The sequence below is a fragment of the Eretmochelys imbricata genome, chromosome 9, assembly GCF_965152235.1.
Source record: "Eretmochelys imbricata isolate rEreImb1 chromosome 9, rEreImb1.hap1, whole genome shotgun sequence".
Classification (NCBI taxonomy): Eukaryota; Metazoa; Chordata; order Testudines; family Cheloniidae; genus Eretmochelys; species Eretmochelys imbricata.
In genome coordinates, this window is record NC_135580.1 from 34615297 (window position 1) to 34641449 (window position 26153).

Below are 26153 nucleotides of genomic sequence, written 5' to 3' on the forward strand. Positions count from 1 at the left end.
TATGAGGACACTCAACATCTCTTGTTTTACATAATGAAATGGATAAGTAGTTGAGGGACAGTGATTCTGGAAATGATGCTTGGCTAGAGGAAGTGAATAGGAAGCATATTTAGCATTTTGAAGGAAGAATAAGTTTTTGTCTGAAAATACAGGATTCCTGCACATTTGAATGAAATAGTGTTTAAGAATTCCCAAGATAAGAAAGGTAATGAAAACCTTTTAAAAACTTACATTAAATTCTGTGTTGGTTTGACATATTTATTAAATACACTACATTGGTACCTTATATTTCATAATCTTTAGATCACTCACAGACAGACTTGCTTAAAAATGTCTTTTATAGAAAAACATCTGCAAAATTAAAGCTAAAATATGAAAATACATATTACACACACCTCTGGATAATCTGCTGAATCATGTTAGCAAAGAATGCCTTTCATTCAATCTGTACATGTGAATAACGGGACATATTAATGAACAAAGGTGGTTTTTTTTTTGTTTTTTTTTTTAAGTCTGGCACACAGCTGTAACTAGTTTAGCTAAAGGAAAACTAGGGCAATAATGTTTAGCCATAAAATTACTGCATCTAACAAGAGAACAACAATAAAAAAAACCTCATACTTGTGTTACATACTTTGTTTACAGATACTTTTCTTTTCCAAATCCATTCTCTTCCTACCACAAGAGAGACAATGATTATTTCTGCAGGTCACTATCCTTACATAGCAGAGAAGCAAATTCCTTTCCAAAATGAGTCTATCAATATTTACATTGAGACATGCAAAGGGACGATACTGTAAGTATGTTAGTACAAACTGATAAAAATAAATATTACTGAGCAACAGAATGTCCCTTTAACACTGTAACTCTACAGCCTTTTTCTGTGGCAGAAGTTCTCAGTGCATGGATTATAAAACAGCATACAATTTAGAGACAAAAGATCTTGAAAATTCTTTCTATTTCCAGCTATTAAATCTTTTGGAGAGCTGTGTCTAGCGCCGAAACCATAGCCAGCTATTGAGTAGCCAGAAAGCTACAGTAATTGAGTACATGATCATTTCTCTTTTAGCACGCTCTTTGTTTTCTTCTTCCAGAAGCTGTAGACGGCGATTAAGTTTGATTATCTAAAAAAAGAAAGTCTGCTTTAATGCCTGGTATAAGACTGCTAGATTCTCTAAAGAATATATAAAAAGTAAGTACAATGCATTATTCTTAAAGATTAGATGGCACAACCTCAGTGTTTAGGAGGTTCATTGACTGAGGACAACATTTTCCAGTTTTTAAGTCCTTTATTAGGGAAATAACTCACATTGATCTTGTGCTGGATCCCCCAGCACAAGCTGGATCCCCCTCCTCTTAACTGTTATATAGTCATGCTATATTTAACTCTTGTCTTCTTTCCTAAATCAGTCAGTCAATCCTTCAAGACCATTATACACCATATTTGTTTTTCTTCTCTGGATTCCTTTGTGTTTGCCAACATCCCTCTGACACTGAGATGCCCAGAATAATAGAGTATTCTGGGTGCGCCAGTGAATAGAGATGACCAGTAACCATAGATGTGATGTCAGAGATATTCTGCCTTTGCAAATTATAGTGCAATCACGTATCTAACCTGTTCTCCCATTTTCAGCTCTAAATCTTTTTCTTTATCTCACCAGGAAGCATATTTTAGATACCTGTCTTCTTAAGGAAGCAGCATCCACAACTGACATGTCATCTGGAGTTCCCTCAAGTGTTGCATCCAAGTTTGAAAGACCGTACCTATCAGAAGGGGGGAAAAAAAGTTTAGCTGCTCTACATGTTGCGTGAAGAGTAATTGGTACAATATTTGACATCCTCTATAACAAACAGGAATTTTCAGAAAAAAAGGTCTTTTTCAACTTTTAAAAAAGCATCTGATGCTTTAGGGCCCTAATTCATGAAAACACTTAGACCCGGGCTCATGTCCCGTTTACTTTAATGTTTGCATGTGCTTAAGTGCTTGGCTGAATTGGGGCTTTAATGCTTTCCAGGACTAAGTGTTTTTGTAGATGCTCCACAAAACAAAGAGCTTTTGGAAGTAATCTGTATTGTGGTTTGGACCATAAGGTAAATCTCTCAGAATTGCTTGATCTAATATTGAAACCTGCAAAGAGCTTGAGCCAAAACCCCAAAAATATAGTTGAGACATTTAACAGATCTGACAAATCAGATATTGAAATCTGACATGAAGTTTCAACAGATATATATGATATTCAAACTAAATGCTAATTTTGACAAAAAAACAAAAACAAAAAAACCCCCCACAACTTGAGAAAATGTATTCGCTTAGAACAGGTGTTCTCAAATTTCACTGCACCACAACCCCCTTCTGAGAAAAAAAAAATTGTTACATGACCCCAGGAGGGGGACCGAAGCCTGAGCCTGCCAAAGCCCGGCCCCGGGCTGGGAGGTGGGGTGTCAAAACTGAAGCCCAAGGGCTTCAGCCTCAGACAAGGGGCCTGTAACCTAATCCCTGCCACGCAGGGCTGAAGCACTCTGGGGTCCCGACCCAGAGTTTGAGAACCGCTGGCTTAGAAACTTTGCAAGCAAAGAAAAGCCACTATCCCTGAGTTCATAATCCAACAAAGAGCCTTCTAGAGAAGAGTTCAGAAATAAATCATTTTTATATAATTCTGAAGGAGCTGGAAGAGAAGAGAGTATTTTATCCCAGGGAGCTAATTATAATCTCCCCCAAATTGACATCTGTTGAGGCTGGAGCTCTTGATACGCTTAGCTCTCAGGCAGAGACTAGGAAGCTATTAAAGCCCTTGCCAATGAGTTCTGAATCACTGCCACTGAATTTCATAAACCCTTAGGGTACATTTACACTGCACACTTCTTGCAGCAGCATTTAGAGTACATATACTGCATGCCTTCCCAGCATGAGTATAAGAAAAAAAGGATAGATGATGAGGCACTGTTTACACAAGTGAAGACTCACCTGAACCTTGTGGATGTGTATCCTTCCAGGCTTTCTACATGCTCAAGCAGTACCATCCCCATCTGCACTGCTATTTTTAGCAGTGTAGCATCCCTCTGTCTCCCCACTGTCGGAGCCTTTCCCTACCGGAGGGAAAGGCTCTGGCAGTGGAAAGACAGCTCCCCACTGCCGCAATCTGCTATACTGGCAGAGCCAGAAATCACTCTCAATTATGAAAGCTATAAATTCCCAAGTCAACCCAGAAGAATGATCTGTATGGATCCAGACTTGGAGATCTGTTGAGGGTTATTCTTAATAGACCAATTTTTCTTATTTTAAAATGCTAATGTTTAGATAACAGAAAAAGGAGTTACCACCCCTACTCAGCTTTTAAAAATCTTTATAACTTTTGTATATTCAGGATGTTTACTTTGGGGAGATGGCAGGGGTGGTAAAGAGTGGGAGGTGGAAGGAAGTGAAATTTACATAATACGCAGAAAGAAAGATCTCATAGTTTTAGCCATCAAATCATAAATCAGGTTTTTACCCACTTACTCTGAAATGACACACATCTAACAGAAAAATGGATATGGGAAACCCCATGCAAAACAATAAGGCACATTATTGAAAACGTCTACATTTTACTGTTTATACACACTTTAGATATTAGTTGGCTTCACACCACTTTATTTACTTCTCTCAGAGAAAAGCAGAGGTCAGAGGCCCAATGGAAGTACTACCACATGTGCTTCTATCATAGATTAAAAGCTTCAATTGACAAATTGAAACTAAATTCTAAAGCTGACAACATATTTTAAGGACCTGAACCTTAATGAGAGCTTTGCTAATGACAGTGATAGGCATACAGTCATGCCCCACAGAACCTCTCTCTATGCAGAAAGGATGTTGATCAAATGTTACGTTCAGCATAGGTGTCCCCAAAACTATTTTGGGATTCAGTAATCAAAAACAATTAAGTCATGAAATTTTAAAGCCTAAAATAGTGCACCCTGACTAAAAAGAAATACGTTTACCTGGTGTTTTCATGATGAGGGTTAGAGGAAGTGGCAGCAGCTGACCCACCTCGTAACACAGGCCTACGGCAGGTTATTGCAGATAGGAGGCACAAGACAGAAGCAGGAAACAGCATAAACACAGAGAAAAGATACAACAAAAGAAACAAGGACAAAGAAATGTCAAAATATTTTCCATTATATTGTATGGTATTTCAATACAATATAATATCTAGTTAATATCGTGTTGTAAACTGTATTTTTGAAATACCCCATATAATATTCTTTTTATTTAATATAGCACTAACAATAAAAGTATGCAGCTATTGTAACAACCTAGTCATTCTTGATGGAAAAGACTGATTTATGGGAATATATGCTGTTGAGATACAAGTCTGTGAATAAGAGTTCTCCAGATAGGCTTTTTAAATGCTAATAATGAAAAACAATCTCAGCTCCTCCTCTTCTCCCCTTCACTTACTGTCTTTCTTCCAATTTCTTTTTTTAACTCTTTCCTTTCTATCCTCTTCGGATCCATCTCAGCAGAAATAGAAGAGCCAAGACTTCCCAGGTTGCTACAATTGTGTCTAGTATGCTCATGGCTGCTGAAAAGGTACTAAGGTCTTGATTTCCAGAACTGCTGAGCACCCACAGCACCTCCTAACTTACTGTGGAGTTGCAGGCATTTAGCACTTCTCAAAATGAGGCTGTAACTGATCTCTAGCATCTGTCTGTATGCTGAAACATCTATGATGTGTAATCACTTCTCCAAGGCCTTGGGGGTCTCTTTCTTTCACTCTTATCTCACTTCAGGCCAGCTGCAGACATCTGCACAACATGCTAGTCCCAAGTATATACTAGGCTCCAGGTAAGACTAAAGAATCCAGGTGTGATGACCTTTAGAGCAGAAGTGTGTGGGCAAGAGGATACACACAGTCCACAGGTCTGGCGCTGAGAAGGCTAAGAGAACTCTCTCTGGGGAAGGAGTACAGGTGAGCAGCCATGTACACAAAAGAACACACAAAAACCTCACAATTAGTAGTTTCATTTCAAGAAGATGAAGATTGAGGTGCACAAACAGAACAGTGCGGAAACCTTGCACTGTGCTTACTTGCACTAGGCCTGTCTCTGATCAGCAATTCTGGTGCTTAACTTGTATCAGCAACAAACTCACCCATAAAATTAAAAATACAAAAAAAAGTTTCTATAACATACATCTCTACCCCGATATAACACAATCCAACATCACACTAATTCGCATATAACGTGGTAAAGCATTTCCCCTCCTCCGCCCTCCCTCCCAGGCTTGTGTAAGCCTGGGGGGGAGGGGGGAGAAGCAGAGCAGCGGCACGCTCAGGGGAGGAGGCCGAGCAGAGCTGGGGGGGGGGAGAAGGGGGTGTGTGGGGAGGGCCGCAGCAAGTAACCGGGGGGGGGGGGTTCACGCAGAGGAACCGCTCCCCGCCCAGCTCACCTCTGCTCCGCCTCCTCCCCTGAGCACGCCGCTGTTCCGCTTCTCCCCGCTCCTTCCATCTCTGGCTCCGACCCGCTGCTCTTAGTGGCGTGTTAAGGCAGCCGGGCCGTGGGGTTGGATAAGTGGCAGAGGGTCTTGGGGGGGCAGTCATGGGACAGGGAGCGGGGGAGTTGGATGGATCGAGGGTTCTGAGGGGTCAGTCAGGGGACGGAAAGTAGGTGGGGGTCAGCTAGGAGGCGGGGCCAGGCTGTTCTGGGAGGCACAGCCTTCCCTACCCGGCCCTCCATACCAACTTCGATATAACACTGTTTCACCTGTAACACGGTAAGTTCTTTGACTCCCGAGAACACAGTGTTATATCAGGGTAGAGGAGTACTCCGAACACTAGCCAGCAGAATGAAATCAGTGCAGAAATAGGGTTGCCAACTTTCTTATTGCCGAAAACCAAACAACCTTGCCCTACCCGCTTCCCCGTGGCCCCATCCCCACTCACTCCATCTCCCCTCCCTCCCTCTGTCGCTCTCCCGCACCCTTGCTCACTCACTCATTTTCACTGGGCTCAGGCAGTGGGTTGGGTGCGGGACAGGTTGAGGGCTCCAGCTGGGGGTGCAGACTTTGGGGTGGGGCTGGGAATGAGGGGTGAAGGATGGGGCTCAGGGCTGGGGCAGAGGGATTGGGGTGTGGGGAGGGTTGTGGGGTGCAGGCTCCAGAAGAGGGCGAGGGGTGCAGGCTCTTGGCAGCGCTTACCTCATGCGGCTCCTGGAAGCAGCCGGCATGTCCCTGTGGCCCCTAGATGCAGGGGCGGCCAGGCAGCTCCACGCGCTGCCCTCGCCCACAGGTGCCGCCCCCGCAGCTCCCATTGGCTGTGGTTTTGACCAATGGGAGCCTCGGAGTCAGCGCCTGCAAGCGGGGAAGAGCGCTTGGAACCAGCTGGCTGCCCCAGTGCCTAGGGGCCACAGGGATATGCTGGCTGCTTCTGGGAGCCGTGCAGAGCCAGGGCAGGCAGGCAGCCTGCCTTAGCCCTGCTGCGCCACTGACTGGACTTTTAGAGGCCTGGTCAGCAGTGCTGACGAGAGTCACCAGGGTCCCTTTTCGACTGCGTGTTCTGGTCAAAAACCAGATGCCTGGCAATTCTATGCAGAAAGTTATTTTACAAAAGAAAACAAAAGATACCCACCCTCATCCCCCTCCACATATAACAAGACAGCATTCTTGCCCAAAAGAATGAGTTCTGTTGTATTTGATAATGTTTTATAGGTGCTAATATTTCCTCTTTAGAACAGAGAGTTTATTTAATAAATTTATAAAACGATAGGAACTGCCATACCTGATCAGATCAGTTTTCCATCTAGTTCAGGATCTTGTGCTGACAGAGGCCAGAACTAGATACTTCTGAAGAAACTGTAAGAAACCCTATAATGGGCAACTGTGGAACAGATTGCCCAAACAGGAAGTTTCTTTCCACTCCAGGCAGTTAGTGGTTAGTTTACACCCTGAAGCATGAGTTTTGATATCCCTTATTCATTTCTTATCCCACCTAATATAATTTTGGCTGTTCTCATTATCTAAAATTCAAAAATTTTCAAAATCTTTCTCAGTTCTTGGCCTCCATAATAATAATTTGTGGCAATTTAGTTCTGTAGCATCTGCAAAACCTTGTTATCTAATTGATCTCAAACACACTACCCTTCTAGAGGTAACTACATTTTCTAGGAAACCGCTATCTGGGGGCTAGAGACTCGGAGCTAGAAAACCATGAGTTCTAATCCAAACTAATATTCTGATTTAATCTGTGGACAAGTCTCTAAGGCCCAGATGTTTAAAGATATTTAGATGTTGCTCTGTTCAGTACTGCAACACTTAACTGCATTAGAAGCTTAAGTGCCCTAGTCACTTTTGAAAATGACACTTCGGCCTTGTAATGCTGAGGAGAACAATGCCTAAATACCTTTCTAAATCTGGGCCTTAATTCCTCCATCCAGATCAAATTAAATGTAAAGCTGTAAGTGAATTAGGTTCCTGTGCAAACTGGTTGGGTAGAAGAACCAACAGTACTTTGCCCTGCCACATCTTCGCTAATTGCAGATTTCAAAAAGGTAACATTCACTTCAAGTACAGGGTCCTCATATAGCATGCAGCAGCCACTAAAATCAATACAATTAACTTTTAGGTCTCTTTGCACTTTATCTAAAACTAGCAATTACTTAATTTTTGTACAGCTCTGTGAGTACAACAGGCAGTTAGTCTGGTTATTAGCTTTCTACATGGGCTTCCTTAATGACTGGAGTAACTTTTGTCATAAATTATTTAAAACTTTGAATTTCCTCGCTGATATCATTTTGGTCACCACATTAAGTATATTTAATACTAATAAATTATCAAAATTAACCACATCCCTGATGCCATCTGTACATAGCATATTACAATATTCCATTGCAAACACAATGGAACATGGAGGGAACTGTGCTGCAAAGTGTTGCAGCACAATAGGGGAGGCAAAAACGGACAGCAGTGCAGTGGCTGAAATGGTCCATCTGAGCTCATCTTCATTTGTCTGGAGCAGAGTACATTTTGGGGGATCCCATAACAATAATTCAGTAGTGAACTCATGGATGTTGAGGAAAAAAATATAAGACACAGTCTTTCATTCAGACTAAGTATGAATGTCTTGGCTTTCAGTTTGTGTTAGTGTGTGTGTGCGCATGTGCGAGAGAGAGAATGTAGTTATCATTAAAAGTTTTGGTTTGACACCTTTGGAAATGCATGTCCTCTCTTTATATACAAAAAAGTAGCAGAAGTCCCTATGCTGACCCACCAATGCTGATTTACAGGCCTTAAGTCTGATGTGGAAATCTTTGGGGGGAGCGAGGTGAGGAGGGAATGATGCAGGGCCACAGGGGAACTGGAGGTGGGTTGGGTGAGAAGCTCCGCTCTGATTAATTGCTTACAGTACATCAGAGAGGAGCTGTGAACTGACAGACTACAGGCATCAGATTAAAGCTGCTCTCCCCTGGCTCCTTTCAGCACCACCAGGAAAGCCCTTAATGTGCTAATGCCTTGGCAGACACATTAGGGATATGTCTACAATGCAATGTCAGCCCAGGGCTAGTAGAACTTGAGTTAGCAGAACCTGGGTTTGTTAACTTAGGGCTTGAGCATCTACACTCATTTGTAAGCCCAGGCTAGGAATTGTTGATTATTGGGTTCCAGCCTGTGGCTCCAGCATCTACACTTCATTATGCAGGCCTGCGTCCCACCACCTGTATCCCAGATTTCCTTGCACCCTCCCAAAATGTGGCCACTCTAGCCCTTTGTTCATGGTGCAGTGATAAAACTTGACTGTCCACCAAACTTGACTGTCCAAAGGACAAAGAAAGTAGGCCTGTGGGATACTTTTGTGGACTCCCAGAACACGAGTCCAGTGGGGCTGCAGCTACACTGCAAAGCAATAAGGTTTGAACCCTGGGTCCCAGCTTGACTCAGGCTTCAACCCTCCACCCACATGAGGTGCTTGGTCCCTGAGTCTGAGTCCTGGGTTAGTGTAATTTGTATGTAGATGGAATGGGGGCTAGGCTTGAGTCAGAGTTCGAACTCTGGGTTTACACTGCAGTGTAGACATACCCTAAGTTTCTACCACTTCCAGACCCTTATCCCCCTGCACAGCCATGGAACTACAACTCCCCACTCTAAATATACCATCTCCCAACCTCCAGAAAACCTCTTCCTGTCAACCGCAGGTTTCCCAAACACTACCAAAGTCACAAAGCCCTTCTCAACTCGTCATGCCCCACAGAACCCCATTTACTCTCCCCCCCTATGGTCTCATCCCATATCTGAATGGTTCTGTCAGCTAATCTTACCTTTGCTAAAAACAGTTATGCCAAATAAGGTGACCAATTGTTTGTTCAATTTAAACATTTCAAAAACGGCCTGTTCTGAGCTGTTGAGTGAGCATGTTACATTTGTCATCTGTGGGGGATAGTGATTATTTAGCTAGACTCTAAAGGATTCCAAAGAAGCATGTGGAAAACAGAGTAGAACTTCAGAGAAGGAGCATTTTTAAAATGCCTCCTCTGCAAAATGTTTGTAAATATTTTACCTTAAAAATTATATGGAAAATTAAATTTCCCTCTGAAAAGTTACTGGTCCAAATGTAAAGACAAAATTAAAATTATTAGCGTGGGTAAGAGTTATTTTAATTTGGATGCAAATGAAAATCTTAGCTCTACCTTAACTATGGAGTTGCTACCAACACAGGTCAACCTAAAAGGGACACTAGTTTTAGGTCCCAAGCTTAAGTTGTACCAAAAATAAAAAAAGGTTTCTTAAAATTTAATTAAAAATCTGGTTGCACTGAAAATTTAAACACTCCCCTACAGCTCTGGAAACACAAAACTGACATTACTGCAGAACAACCAGAAAATGAAGGCTTGTTAGAAAATGAAACTGACTTATTTTCATTGTCCAAGCTGAATAAAACGCAAGAGTAAACAGACAGTATAAATAGTGAGAATTAAATTCTATTTTCAATTTAAATAGTCTAATAGGTTAGTAATACTGATAAAATTCTAAGAATAAATTCCTTATCTACAATAGTATAAAACTACCATCAGTAATTTTACTAGACTGGGACATCAACTGGCAATATTTTGAAACAGAAAAGCAAGCCAAAACCAAACCAAAGAGTATTTCCAGTAAATAGAACAATCAAAACTTGTTCATTTTAAGAGATCTCTTTCAGTGACACCAAATGAAAAAAGTATATCATTAATATTAAAATAAGAACAGATATGCCTTGAAATACATAGGGAACACTATACTACACAGAACAAAGAAAAACAGTTTGAAACATTTAAAATATATATCTATTTTGCAACCATGCACGTGGATTATCCAAATTTCACATTCCCACTTCAGACAGAATAGTCTGGAAGATCTAAACATCTGAAAATACATTTACTCAAAAGAAAAAAGATCACCCCGTTAGTCCATCAATAATTTTATATTTGATCCCTGCCAAAATTGTAGATGGATAGTAATTGTTTTCAGTTTCCTTTAGGAATTTCCATAAAGAAGTACATCAAAATCAACATAAAATCCAGAAACAGTAAGGCTGTTTTCTGAAACTTTCAGACTTGGAAGCTCATCAGATAATTATTAGAAAGGCAAACAATATTTGAAGGTTCTATTTTTTCCATAAATCCAAGAGAATATGGGTGAAATCCTGCCTCACTGAAGTAAAAGGCAAACCTCTCATTAATCTCAATGAGGACAGGATTTCACCACATATTTTTAAACGAGTCTTCTACATGCTATAAATCTTTAAATGTTATTTTTTTGGAAAGTTAACTCTGCCTTACTTGGGAGGGGCAATTTTGCAAAACTAAAACATACTACAGTTATGTTTAACCTTTTATTGATATGGACATGAAAATGTTAACTTGTTACTATCCACCAAACTGTTGGACAAGGGTCAAAATCTTGGCAAAAATTATGGGTGAGGTTTTAAAAAGACTCTAAGGGAGTCATTACGTTGAATTCAATGGGAACTGGGTATCTAATTAACTCTCTTAGACCTCTTTGAAAATCCATCTTTGAGCATAAGACCAACAAGTCTGGAGTTCTTCACAATTACGTGACCTTGAGATAGATAGTTCTGTATGAACATGTTGACAACTCTAGTTAACTATAGGAGGGGTCAGTTTGAATGCTGACCACACAAATAAGATTGGCTTGACAGTTACGATTCAATTCCTTACCAAAATGAATGGGAAAGAAACAGCTTAACTTAAGCCTTATTTACACCAGGGTTATGTTATAGAAATATTTCACTGGGATGCTAAAATCAAGAGGGTGAGGAGCAAAATTTTTAAGAATTCCCTGATGCAGACAATTCCAATGCTAAAATGCTATTCCAAGAATTTCCCAGTAATTACTCTGAAGGCTTTTGGGTCAACTCCTCAGGAACTGGAAGCAAGTTATGTGTACCTCTCTAATGCAGCCCATTAAAGTAACACATGAAGTTTGATAAATTAATGTCACCATTATTAGTCTTTATAAGTAATGTTATATTGTTGGATGCATCAGTCTTACAGTACTAACAAATTAAGGGTAAAGGATCAAATTCAGTGTACAATAAGTGGCACAAATGGGCTAATTTTGGCCAAATAACTACCCTTTATAAACCAGCTTATCCATAAAGTGTAAAACACATTACAATAGCATACTTCTCAAAAAGATGGTCACCAAAGAATGGCAGTACTGAACAAATAGTTCTCAGAATACCATCCAGAAACTATTTCAATAGCAATGCAGTTAATACCTATCACTTGAGCACAATATGTAGACATAATGACAGTCATCAGTTACATAATTAACTTATCTACTATTTGGAATAACAACTGTCACAGGTTAAAGGTCTCCTAACATTTTTTCCAAAAATACTGTTTGGAAAAACATTGGATGTGAATTATCTTAGGTAAGTTTCCAACTTGCTCCTTCATATTAGTTCCACTGAATCATGACAATGTCAACCCAATCTTATCGATTTGTTCCAACAGTCAGCAACAGAAAGGTCAAGGATGTTATAAGAAGCCTGCAGACTTGTGATCCATCATCATTTGGACTGCCAAAAGCAATAGAAAACATCTAACAAATTAACAATTTGCAAACAGCACATAAACCAAGCCTTCCAACCACCAGATTAGGTTTTCCTATTTTGATTTTTACATGAAGAGAAATAAAAACCAAACACACACTCTTTAAATACTATATTTGATTGAAGCAAGGTACTAGATAATGGAGCCTTATGAAATGTGAATTTTGGACAATTAAGTTATTTATAAACAATGAAAGCAAAAGAAAACAAAGCAAAATAATATCATCCCATATTAATTAGTAAACAGAAACCACACTCCACTAAAAAGGAGCACACACCAAAAAAAAAAAAAAAAAAAAAGCAGTAAGAGCTGGAAGAATCACTGATGGCCAATCACCTGCGATTTTCATCCAGCACATCCAAGACCTGCTGGTAAGCCCTACGAGTAGAAGACTGGATAAGCGACAAAATGCCACGAGCAGAGTAAATATTAGATCCATCTTCAGGTAACATATGAGGAGGACAGACACGAGCCTGTTGTAGTGATGATGTCACACTGTTTGTACAAGCATAGCAAATGAAGAGAAAAACACTGTTGTCAGATTTTAAATAAAGAACTTCTTCAGCCAGCCCTAGTTCCAAAGTTTAAGTTGATTCCGTTTGATCTTACCCTTTGCCCACCAATACCAGGTAAACACTGTCAAAAAAAGAGTAGCAGATGGATTCACAATTACATTTGTTAATTATCTTATGAACCAAATACAAATTACATTACACAAGACTGATTTTGGTACAGATATATAGGGTGTTTTTTTCAGAAGTCCGCAGTACTCACGGACATCAATGGGAGGAGAGTTAGGCCAACATTTTTTAACATTCCACCCATGATCTCTTTTGAAGTCTTACTTTGAGAGAATTATGTATTAATGCAAACATGACAACCTGGCATAAGTCAATCTCTTGAAGCAAAAAAAGTCTCTCACGTTTAACAATGAAAGAGTGAGATTACGATAGTATTTTGATTTGCTTGTGTCTGATGGTTAAAGAACCAAGATTTAACTGAGAAGTTAGAATAAAAACCCAAAATTCATCTACCAAAGATGACAAAAAGTCTATGAACTATAATTCTGACCATTCTATCAAAGAAAAGTGAACTGAGTTTAAAATGTAAGCATTACAGGGGTTTTTTGTACATGATTTATTTTACAAACATCTCTGCTGGACACTATTAAATTCTGATCAAACATCTTTGTGTTGTACATGTATTCCTCTTATTAACTTGCCATTTGCCATATAGGCCTTACACCAGGATATTTATTTTTAGGAAAATAAACACAAATTTTAATTAATAATGACATGCTTGTTTAGCCTGAATTCATTCTTGTTAAGCTGATAATTTAGTAATTATGTTTGAAAGAGTCTGATTCACTGTACTCTCTAGAATTCTGGGATGGTTTATAATCCAAGACAATTGCTCATCGCCAACACTGGATGTTCCTTTGATCTTCTTTGTCTATCATTCCTGCTTTACTGCTACAATATTCTGAGTCTGAGTGCCAATCTTTCTGATCTTTTGCCTGTGTTCCCAAGAAACTGTTATTTAAGTAAAGTGTTAACGGTGGAAATCAGTATACTTGATGTTTGGATCCCTCCTTGGCTGGATCAGAGATTTTCATTGTCTAATTATTCTTGGATTGTGGAAGGAGTGTTCAGCTGATGCTGAGATTAAAACAATGGGTGGTACAAGAAACAGCTTTATTGAAAAGGAGGGTCAGCATCACCCTGGCCATCAGTCCATTCACAGCAGTGGCACAGCCAGCTTGAGGGTCAACAGGAACACAAAAGCTGGATTTCCGACTCCAAAGATGAAGACATAAGGATGGATGAGATGAGTAATAACTTTTACTGCATAGGATTTTGACAGATGTGATAATGTCAGTTGTGAACTAAGCTTTTGTCCTGAAATCATGAATTACCTTGGTGCTTGACCGACAACGGCTAACACAGTGTTTACTGGAAGATATTTTCACAAGACATTAGAGATGTAGCACTTAGGCAAGAATTTACAGAAATAGAAACAAAGAGACTATAGCAAACATTTATTTTGCCATTTTATGGTTTTGGCTGTGTTCTCCTATACTTGAAAAAAAAAAAAAAATCACCTGCACTTTCCTTTTTTCCATACTTAGGATTACTTTTACTTTTTGATTAACAGGATTAGTCATGGCAGTAGCGCAATTCCATCTAACTCCTGTTTTGCACTGTGACTACATATTATAAATATCCAGGGTGGATAAAAATCAATGATTTAAAAAAAAATAATCAAATAAATTGGATTTTCTTTTTCATTTAAATGAGATTTTTTTGATAAAATGCTTTTTGAGGAAAAAACCTATCTAAAGATAGTTTTAACTAAGAAACATTATAGCTCAAAGATATCATGGAATAGGATTATAAATTCTAATTCTATAATATGAGACAATATATTCATGTAATGTTTAAAAAAAGTTTTGTAAATGAGTTCCAATAGTTAATGAATTAGGGACCCAATCTATGGGGTTCCAGGGGCTTCTGTATAGATCATTTAGGTTAGTCTTTCTATCTACCCAATGGGACCCAGTGCTCAGTTCAGAAGATACCATCAGAGACGCTTAGTTTTGCAGTTCTCAAACTGTGGATTTGTGTCTCCAGAGATAACATGCTTGTTAACAGCAAAAATGTTTTTAAATAAGTAAATAATACATAGAGGTGAGATATAACAGACCTCAACCCTATTGTCCCTCTGCAAATTTGTGTACACAGAGTCAATCCCTTACCTCTCCCTAAAAGTGCAAAGTTTCAAAAAGGTCAATGAACAGAAGATAGTTAGGGGTGGAATAGATCTGGACAAGGAGAAGAAGTCTGGAGATAAATGTGAGAAGAGAGGGACAGGCACTAGAAACAAAAGCGAAACTGTTTGAGCAGCATATTCCAGAAGTCTTGAGGTCTTTCCGAGCGTAGCCTTCATTGATTTGAGATCTACCATACCATTCTCTCGCTAGAAGGGAAAACCTATAATGGCAGCAGGCCGTAAAAGAGACCCAGTTTGGAAATAAGAACCACTCAAGAAATATATGTTTAGTGATGATGTTTTAAAGAAAGTCACACCAGTGAACTGGTGGAAGTCACTTAAGCACTTGGATTCAGAGACTGTTGAAGTGATAATCTCACTTTTAACAGCAGTAGCTGCTTCTGCCAGCATAGAAAGAATATTTTCTTCCTCTGGACTAATTCATTCCAAGTTGAGAAATTGTTTGGGACCTAGGAAAGCTTGTTTTGCTTTTCTAGATGATGAACAAACAGGAAAATGAAGGTGAAGCTGACTTAATTAGCTGCAGAAGCCAATATTTTAAGTTTCTCATGTTGACCTGGCTGACATAGTCTATTTAATTTTTGTTTTTTTTTTTTAAATATTTCATTTAAGTATTTTAGTTAAAAACAATTTTAACAAAAACAAATCGGATTTTAAAAAACTTGAACTAAATTCAAAAATTCATATGCTTGTTTTGTCAAAATAGTATGTTTGCTGTTGAAGAAAAAATCCAGAATACATAACATTGTTGTTTTAGTTAAATAAAACAATTTAAAATGTCTGTCTGGTGATGTTCTCCTCCTAATACAGCATGGCAAGAAAATCCTCCGCATATTAATGATTAACCTGTTGAATTGGAGATAGTTCACCTCCCAATGACTTCATAAATATCTGCTTCAATTACCTTTGGTAAATGAAATAACCAAATAATCATTCATTTTCTTCTGATATAGCTGTAAAACTAATCTGAAAAGTTTTCAAAATAAATCACTTTAAAAATGTATAGTGTGTACCTTCTAAAATGAAACCTACATCTCTGAGTTGTGAAGAATATGTATTAAGGTTATAACAATGAACAAGATTGCACTTTTATGTAGAAATCCATGATTAAATCAAGTTTTCCTGACTAGTGATTTAAATCATGATTTAAATCAAAACCACCCTGTAAATAGCCATTGGATAAAGTTGAAGAGGCAGGGAACAGGGGCAGGCAAGAAGATATTGCCCCTCAAGTGAATTCCTTGGATACCATTTTCCAGTTTGAATTGGCAGGGTTGGGGGAGACAGGGAGGATATGAAGGTAAAGGATACTTCATATTAATCCTCATTCCCCTTGGCCCTAACGAAGGAACATGATTTAGTACACTGGTGGAATCAGCAGGGGGAACAAAAGTCCCTCCAAATTCTCAAGATGCAATAATTTTATAATCATATAGATGGTAGATTAAAAACTAAGTAAAATATTTGGCTTATCTATCAATGCATCTTAATGACTAAAAATGCAGAATAGTGAATGGAAGAAATTAGAAACTGTACAAGAGACAGCATCAACAATAGGTGATAGCTTGGAAATGTGGCAGGAAAAACACCACAGTGGCCCAACACTGTAGCATTTAATTTCAAAAAGGAGTAACTACACAAAAATGAGGAGGTTAAACAAACAGAAATTAAGGGTACAGGGCCAAAAGTGAAATCTCTGCAAGCAGTGTGAAAACTTTTTAAAGACACCATAATAGAGGCTCGACTTAAATGTATACCCCAAATTAAAAAACATAGAGAACCAAAAAAGAGCCGCCATGGCTAAACAACGAAGTAAAAGAAGCAGTGAGAGGCAAAAAGGTATCCTTTAAAAAGTGGAAGTTAAATCCTGGTGAGGAAAATAGAAAGGAGCATAAATGAAGTGGCAAATGAAGTGTAAAAATACAATTAGGACGTCCAAAAAAGAATTTGAGGAACAGTTAGCCAAAGACTCAAAAAGTAATAGCAATTTTTTTTTTTTTTTAAATTAAGTGCTACAATGTCAGGCCACTCTGGTGTTTTTGCAAAAAGAAAAGGAGTACTTGTGGCACCTTAGAGACTAACCAATTTATTTGAGCATAAGCTTTCGTGAGCTACAGCTCACTTCAATGCTCAAATAAATTGGTTAGTCTCTAAGGTGCCACAAGTACTCCTTTTCTTTTTGCGAATACAGACTAACACAACTGTTACTTTGGTGTTTTTAGCACCTTGATCGTTCAGTGGCCCCACTGGTTGTTTAGCAGTCTTCCTGCTTCTGATGCACTCAAAAACACCAACCAACCAGTGGGGCCACTGGATGATCAAGGTGCTAAAGGAGCACTCAAGGACAATAAGGCCATTGTGGAGAAATTAAATGAATACTTTGCATTGTTCTTCATGGCTGAGGATATGAGGGAGATTCCCAAACCTGAGACATTCTTTTTAGGTGACAGATCTGAGGAACTGTCCCAGACTGGGGTATCACTTGAGGAGGTTTTGGAACAAATTGATAAATTAAACAGCAATAAATCACCAGGACCAGATGGCATTCACCCAAGAGTTCTGAAGGAACTCAAATGTGAAACTGCAGAACTACTAACTGTAGTCTGTAACCTATCATTTAAATCAGCTTTTGTACTAGATGACTGGAGGATAGCTAATGTGACGCCAATTTTTAAAAAGGGCTCTAGAGGTGATCCCAGCAATTACAGGCCTGTAAGCCTGACTTCAGTACTGGGCAAACCGGTTAAAACTATAATAAAGAACAATATTGTCAGACATATAGATGAACATAATTTGTTGAGGAAGAGTCACCATGGTTTTAGTAAAGGGAAATCATGCTTCACCAATCTACTAGAATTCTTTGAGGGGTTCAACAAGCATGTGGACCAAGGGGATCCAGTGGATATAGTGTACTTAGATTTTCAGAATGCCTTTGACAAGGTCCCTCACCAAAGGCTCTTATGCAAAGTAAGCTGCCATGATAAGAGAGAACGTGCTCTCGTGGATTGGTAACTGGTTAGAAGATAGGAAACAAAGGGTACGTATAAATGGTCAGTTTTCAGAATGGAGAGAGGTAAATAGTGGTGTCCCCAGGAGTCTGTTCTGGGACCAGTCCTATTCAACATATTCATAAATGATCTGGAAAAAGGGGTAAACAGTGAGGTGGCAAAATTTGCAGATGAAACAAAATTACTAAAGATAGTTAAGACCCAGGCAGACTGTGAAGAGCTAGAAAAGGATCTCTCAAAACTGGGTGACTGGACGACAAAATGGCAGATGAAATTTAATGTTGATAAATGCAAAGTAATGCACATTGCAAAGCATAATCCCAACTATACATATAAAATGATGGTGTCTAAATTAGCTGTTATCACTCAAGAAAGAGATCTTGGAGTCATTATGGATAGTTCCCTGAAAACCTCCATTCGACGTGCAGCAGCAGTCAAAAAAGCAAACAGAATGCTGGGAATAATTAAGAAAGGGAAAGAAAATAGGACAGAAAATATCATGTTTCCTCTATATAAATCCATGGTACGCCCACATCTTGAATACTGTGTGCAGAGGTGGTCGCCCCAGCTCAAAAAAAGATATATTGGAATTGGAAAAAGTTCAGAACAGGGCAACAAAAATTATTAGGGGTATGGAGTGGCTTCCGTACAAGGAGAGATTAATAAAACTGGGATTTTTCAGCTTGGTAAACAAATGAGAGCTAATGAAAGATATAATTGAGGTCTATAAAATCATAACTGGTGTAGAGAAAGTAGATAAGGAAGTGGTGTTTATTACTTCTCATAACATAAGAACTAGGGGTGAAATTAACAGGCAGCAGGTTTAAAACAAATAAAAGGAAGTATTTCTTCACACAACGCACAGTCAACCTGTGGAACTCCTTGCCAGAGGATGTTGAAGGCCAAGACCATAACAGGGTTCAAAACAGAACAAGATAAATTCATGGAGAATAGGTCCATCAATGGCCAGTGTCAAAGGACAGGATACTGGGCTAGATGGACCTTTGGTCTGACCCAGTAGGGCTATTCTTATGATAACAAATATGGAGTTGGACATACTTCAAACTATAGAATGCTGTCCCCTTCACACTCCCTCCTACCCCCCCCCCCCCCGGACTATAATACTAAATTACCACAGTAATGCTATCTACGTACAAAAGCTTTTGTAAAGATTTCAAGGGAACCACTGACTAGAAACATATATTTGTACTTCTAGTAGACATTTTGCATTAACAGCTGTACTGAATAAATTGAAGGTCTCACAACAAGAACTAGCTGCTTGAATTTATATACCATCAAATTATTCTGAATTGTCCCTGAGAACATCAATGGGCTTTTCAAAGTGGGTAAATATTAGCACTCAATTTAATGGAGGAAAACTGAGGACCAGAGAGATAAAGTGACTTTCACAATATCACAGAGCAAGCTAAAGTCAGAGCTGAGAAGAGAATCCAGAGCTACACAACTCCTAGTCCTTGATCTAATCACTAGTCCACTGTACTACATCCAGTTCAGTGAGCCCCAAACTAGCTACAAGAAAGGACTGTTTTATAGGCTGCTTGCAAAGACAGTCTCAGAGATTATTCGAATCATGAAACTTATTTGCTTTTGGATAGGAGTCAAACTACACAGGCAGGAAGAGACAATTCCTATTAAGAAAGTTTTCTCCACAAAGGCAATTTGTTAACTTATATATCCCTCTAAACTAGATAATCAGTGTAAGGGAAACCCTTCTATTTTGGTTCTGATAAAGCTTGGGAATTATTATGCAGACAGTTTGAAGTTTCAAGGGCAGAAAATGAATTTATGTGAAAACAGAAGGAGTTAAGGAAAACTGAATGGAGTTAATTCCCCTTCTATGATCTTCCCTCAGGATTCAAGAGCATAGAGCTATAACTGATTCATTTGTTAAGTCTCTGAAGGTACTTCTACACAGAAATTGAACACTCGTGACTGGCCTGGGTCAGCTAGCTTGGGCTTGGGCTATGAGGCTAAAAATTGCTGTGTAGACATTCTGGCGTGGGTTGGAGCTTAGACTCTGGGACTCTGTGCTGTGGGTCTTTTATTCCAGTGTAGATGTACCCTAAAATATTCTATACACAAAGTCAAGAAGAGAGTATGGAGAAGTGGTCTATGGAATAAACATTTGATGTACAAGGGAATTACAATGTACAATTCTGCCAAGGGAATTACATACAAGGTGCTCCTACATTTCAGTGTCTCACACTTGTCATTAGTTACTCTAACTACTGTACTATCTACAAAAGCTTTCCCTGCCCTTCTTTTGTCTTTTCTATTTTTGTAGTTAAATATTCTTGGGATTTAATACTATTTTGCTGCAGAGATTTGACAAAAGGCATTTTCATGAAGCATTTTAGCAGGTTTGTAACTATAGATTGCTTAAACATGTAAATGAAGGATGTGCATTTGGGATGAAGTTGAACCAACTGGGAAATTATTGAAATAAACTGTAGTAAAGCTCAGCAACACTGTAAAATATTTAAGGTTCATAATTGAACAATGTTTGCAGGAAGGCCAGTTAGACAACTGTTGAAGATGTAGAGGCGTCTTACTTATTATTCAGACTTGGATCTGCCTTATGCTTCTAAAGGAGCAAGTTTCTAGTAAATAGATTTAGCTAATGAAGGTGATTAAATAGCTTTAACACAGATTAATTAAGATGTATTAGGAGTTAACTGCATGTTCCATTTCTAAAATGTAAACTCCATCACCTCCTTCCCCCACAAGTTGCCAGAAGAACAGCATTTCTCAAACTATGAGGTTAGTCTCCCTGAGAAGGCACCAGCCTCTTCCAGGGAAACAGAGAGAGTCTAGAAAAAATTAAATACTCTCCTCTGCCACATATTCTTGCTGGACCACTTGTTTTAGAATAAAAAGTAATCAATCCTTGGATTCAATATCAGTTGGTAATAACCAACATAAAGCTCTCTTTCCCCAACTAAGCAGAAATGGCCAAGGAATGTCCATACATTGAACATACTCTTCTGTTTTTTGCTTTGCAACTATGTTCTGAGTGGAGATTCTCCCCTCTTAACTTCTGTCTCCGCTTAAATTAAGAGAGAGTTTCCACAAATGTAAGCCCAAGCATTTCTTTACCCCAGTACCTAACAGAAAGAATGAGGTGTAAAGTTTGAGAAATCCTGCAACAGAATTACAGGTAGAAGTCAGGCCCTCAGCATACTAAGAGCTATTTCAAGTAGTATGCATTGAATTACAGACACACTGATTAAAAGATTAGTAGTGCAGAGAGCTACATAATTAAAAATAATTACAGTACATGAAAATCAAAAGTAACAGTTAAGCTTATGTGTAGTCCTTAGTCGAGAAGGGTGACTGGAACCATGGCATCTTATTTCTTGGGACAGTATCTGATCTGTGCCACCTTGAATAAGAATTGTGATTCTCTTAAATAAGCATCCAAGTAAATAAATGGAAGGTAATTTAGAGAACCATCATTACTGCTCAACAGTTTGTTATTGTACCAACAAGTGCCTAGTCATTACCATGTCAACTGGTCCTTACAAACATTTGAGAATCTACGTATTACTGTCACTGTTGCATCCCCATGCAACTACAAAGTCTCATGACAGCCACTGCATGCAATAGGGTAACAAGGAGTTAAATGACAACACATTCAGCAACGTCTGTCAACTCCACTTCCCCCACCACACACACACAAAATCAGGAGCAGTGCCAACTCCTTCCCTCAAATCTGGGGTGGCTCTTCTAAGAATGTTTTTATTTCTGTCACTCTCACAGCATACTTACTGGAACGTCACACAACCCATCAGCCCATCTTTATTCCAAAATACTATAGCTGTTAAGAGTCAGGTATTTAATGTATTTTAAAGACAAAAATCTCTCTACGTTTTTATCACTGTAGGGTCTGAGCGCACAATGACTCTGCAAAGTCATTTGTTTATGTGATATTTTCGAGGAAAAGACAAAAACCCAAGCTGCAATTTGCAAAGTAGCCTAAAAGTTAGGTACTCAACTCTCATTGACTTTCAGTGGGATAGGGGGGTTAATTCCTCTTAAATTCCTTTGAAAATCTCAGCCCTAATCTGTACAGTGTTATGGCTATTTGAGGTACAACATGCTCCCAGAAAGCTTTAAAAAGCAGAATAGAAAAATCTTTAACTCTCCCCTTCCCTGTTTTAAAAATAGTCCCTAGAAGTGCATGAGAATCATCTTATGCCCTAGTTATGCTAGGAATTACGCCATGTTAGCAAGACTAGTTTAAGCATGGTATAAACAGTTTGTCTGGCCAGAGTGGATGGGGAATAAGGTTTAAAAATACAGTATTCCAGGCTATGCTTCTGTCACTATGTTCTAGTCTAGAGAATATTTTTTAAACGGTTGTGTTCCATCTGCACTAGTTATACAAACTGTATTTACAATGGATTCTGCAGTTTAATTTCCAGGTTAGATGGAGCCTTTATTGAGACACCAGAGTGGACAGTGCACAATGATACTTGGCTGTCAGTCAAGCCAGCACATAAAGTTAGACCAAGAGGACAAGATAAGCAAGGGTTAAACATCCTATAAGAGACAAAATGCTTTGACAGGACTGTCTTTTTAATTAAAGGGTTTAATGTAACTTGAATTTAAGCTGCAAAGCGTGGACTCTTCTCCTGTTTGTGGAGGGAAGTGAATCGGACAAATCCAAGTGCAAGAATAAAAGCCTACAATGACTCAAGTAAGCTTCTGTCAATAATTCACTATACCATGGAAACTGTGATCCTTACAGCTGAATAGTATGGGAACTAGCACATATTTCATACAATATATAGGCTTATTATCCAAGTCACATTTGTTTAGATCCAGCAAACACATTCCTAATTCTAATTAGAACACAGGGGTGGCATTTTCAGATAGTAGCAGAAGGAATACAAGGCACAATTACAATGATTAAGAAAAAAGCCAGCCTCTTATGTTTTTATACCACGGTGAAAAAACGTAACTGAAGCATACTCAAAATTTACCTATTTAAATGTTCTATTAAATTTCATCAAAAGGGGATGAGATGTATATGATTACAACATTTCCACATCCACCCACACACAATAAAAAGGGGTGTCTGCCACTCACCGGCTTCTCAACATGAAGATATATTGAGAGATTTCAAATAAATTATATTTTTATGACGTTAGAGAAAATTACTTATGTAATTATGAGGGTGCACCAATTTCTTTGCTCCTATTCAAGGGATCACACAAAAAGGTGGGGACATCTTTAACACACAAAGTAGAACTCAATTTCTTGGAAGAATAACCTGAAACTTGGGAGAAAGTATTGTACACAAAATCATGATCTGATAATCTCTTTCAAGTTACAGGCAGACAACTAGAAGTCACATGGAAAAGCAGTTGAGCTAAAGTTGTGATCTGCAGCTCATGGCAAAAAACAGCAAAATCACAACTGAAAAAAGATCCCAAACTCCAAAGAGAACAGGGAGATTTTATTGTAAATGAAATCAGCCAACAGCACAAAAAACAGTGTTAAAAAGTTGATTATTCAGGAAACATATTGCAGTTCTATAATGTTCAAACTTGTGTTACTTAACAGCGTTTGAAATGAGTATACCAAACATCAACAGGAAAAGCAGATGGGAGGAAAGAGAGAACAAAATACTAATCAAGTTGCCCTTAAGTCACTGCATCCCAGATCTCTACTCACATGGAATCGTTTCTGACCAATTGACCATTTTGACGAACAGCGTTTTCACTCATAGAACGTTCTCTCTTCGATCTTCCCACTGAACGAACCTGAAAAAACAAAAAGAAGTGGAAGAGGGAGACAAAGAGAGGAAGAGAGAGTGTTTTTCAGGAGTGTCCCACAAGTACTGTGCTAAAGGCTGTTGACCAAATCTGCTCTCAGATACACATTCATAGCTCTCATTGATATCAAAGTGAGTACAGAAGAGCACCTGATGGCAGAATCCGGCTCCGTTTACAGAATATGGAATTGAGTTTCTAATACAGTTTATGCCAAATTACTTGGTGCTGTCCAAGACACATGAATAAATGGAATTTTAGATAGACAAAGTGGGTGATGTAATATCTTTTATCAGACCAACTTCGGCTGGTGAGCGAGACAAGCTTTCAAATGGACCTGAAAAAGAGTTCTCTGTAATCTCGAAAGCTTGTCTCTCTCCCCACCAGAAGTTGGTCCGATAAAAGATATTATATCACCACCTTGTCTCTCCAACTTCTGTGGGTGAAACAGACAAACTTTTGAGCTACACAGAGCTCTTCTTCAGGTCAGGGAAAGGCACTCAGTGTCACAGCTAAATGCAAGGTGGAACAGATTGTTTAGCGTAAGTAATTAACACATATTGGAAGGCAGTGTTTCTCAACGATTGGTCAATGGACCTGCACTGGTCCCTGAGATCTCCCTGACACAGATTAGGAAGACAGCAAGCTGGTCCCTGGTATCAAACAGGTTCGGAAACACTGTTCCCAGGGACTATTCAAGGTGAAGTGGCCTGTTAACACCCCTGCAGTCATAGGATACCAAAAAAAAAAAGTGTGTGTGGGGGGGGAGAGGTTGGAGGGCAAGTGGATTACACATTGTTGTAATAAACCATTAATCCAGCATCTCTCTTAAAACCATGATTTTTAGTGTCTAGTGAAGTTATGAATTTAAGCTCTCAGGCTTGTCTTTTGAAAGTGTTGTGAAGGCTTCCTTTGAAGATGAGGACTGAGAAGTCAGATATGGAGTGATTGTTTTGTGAAACATGCAGGTCTGATACTTTTTTCACCCATGTTCACCCAGGGATGATATGACGTTTTTGTTTTATTTTTCTGTGACAGTTCATCTGAGAGTGTAGCAATTATCTGGTTTCACCCACATAATTGTTATTGGGGCATTTAGTACACTGGATGAGGTACACCACATGTTGTGATAGGCAAGTGTAGGACCCATGGATCTTGAAAGGTGTGTTGTGGGAGGTACTGGAATTTTAGATGAATGAGGAGGCAATCTCTTATGCCCATTACTGCTTCTATTAACCATTCACACAATTACTGTTAGAAAGGACAACAGAAGCCCACTAAGTCTGAAACAATAAATAGTAATTCTGTGTTTTACATATGCAGTTTAATAAATGTTTGGCTGCTTAGAAAATTGGAGACAGAACATATCTATTAGGTCATCTTATCCATCTCTAAGCCAGTGCTGTCTTGTTCCCTGAAACACATTTTTACAGCTTAATTAACAACATTTTGCTTAACATTGATTATATTAACAACGGATACTGGTTTTCATACAAATCTGACACTTTCTAAATCCCACTATTCTCTTGCTCTCAATAATATCCTGTAGCAATAGTTACATTGATTAAATTATATACTGGGTAAAAAAGAATCCCCTTTTATCAGTTTTAAATTAAATTAGTTGTCTTTCAGTTTCGTGTGTTGTCCCCTTGTGCTAGTATTATAGTATTAGCATTATAAAGAAAAGGTAAATAGGAGCTCCATATTTACCCTCTCTAAACTGCATTATTTTAATACCTTTATCACATCATCTCTTATTTACCATTATCTAAAACAAAGTCCCAATTCCTTTTTAATCACTCTTATTATTGAAGTTTTGCATGTCTCTAATCACTCTCATTGTCCTTTGCTGAACCCTTTCAATTTCTGCCATGTTCTATTTGAGATGAAGTGACTGGAACTGAGGTGTTCAAAGTGATGATTTAAACAACCTTATGTCGTTTGCCTTTTTGACTCTCCTATGCATTTAGCAAATATTTTAACTGAACTGGCTCTAAGGACACTTAGTTTCCTGAGTCTCAGACTTAATTTAGAACCTAGTGATGTGTTTTCAACACATTTTGACATAAAATTCTGCATTGACCTGGACACCAAGATTTTTCCTGGTGCAATTTAAATATGGCCAAGTTACAGCATACGCATTTGGAAAATAGGGAATAAAATGAAAATACTTACAGCCAGGGCTATAAAATAGACACTTACCTATCAGAGAGATGGTTAGGAAATATATTTTATTTCCCACCAAATAATTAAGAATTTTTTTTTGCTTTCACTGAATTTTTAGGTTTTCAGTTTCTGATAACCTGAACAATGTCAGTGAAAACAGAATTTTCTTGTGTAAATTTCCTTTTAGTCAAAAAAGGCATTTTGATCTTTTATTTTTAAACCAGTTCTAACGATGGTATCTAGGTTCTATATTCATTTTAACTGACAAATGGTTAGATGGTTATCTTATTACTAGTAAGTGCAC

At 38.6% G+C, this 26153-nt stretch overlaps 1 protein-coding gene across 5 annotated transcripts in view; it reads right to left on the bottom strand.

Moving 5' to 3' along the window:
* Positions 1-237: 237 nt before the first annotated feature.
* The window catches only part of MFF (mitochondrial fission factor), a 34868-nt gene continuing 8952 nt past the window's right edge, over positions 238-26153 (bottom strand). For 2 of the 5 annotated variants that reach the window (XM_077826062.1, XM_077826061.1), the window contains 5 exons: positions 23586-23674; positions 12424-12582; positions 3979-4041; positions 1680-1764; positions 238-1124 (listed from right to left, as the gene is read on the bottom strand). In XM_077826062.1, coding sequence (XP_077682188.1) covers positions 993-1124; positions 1680-1764; positions 3979-4041; positions 12424-12582; positions 23586-23674 — 528 coding nt within the window. In that variant the 3' untranslated portion in view covers positions 238-992. Of the gene's footprint in view, positions 1125-1679; positions 1765-2638; positions 4042-12423; positions 12583-23585; positions 23675-26153 lie in introns of those variants that run through there. The other 3 variants (XM_077826063.1, XM_077826065.1, XM_077826064.1) reach the window with 3 other exon arrangements.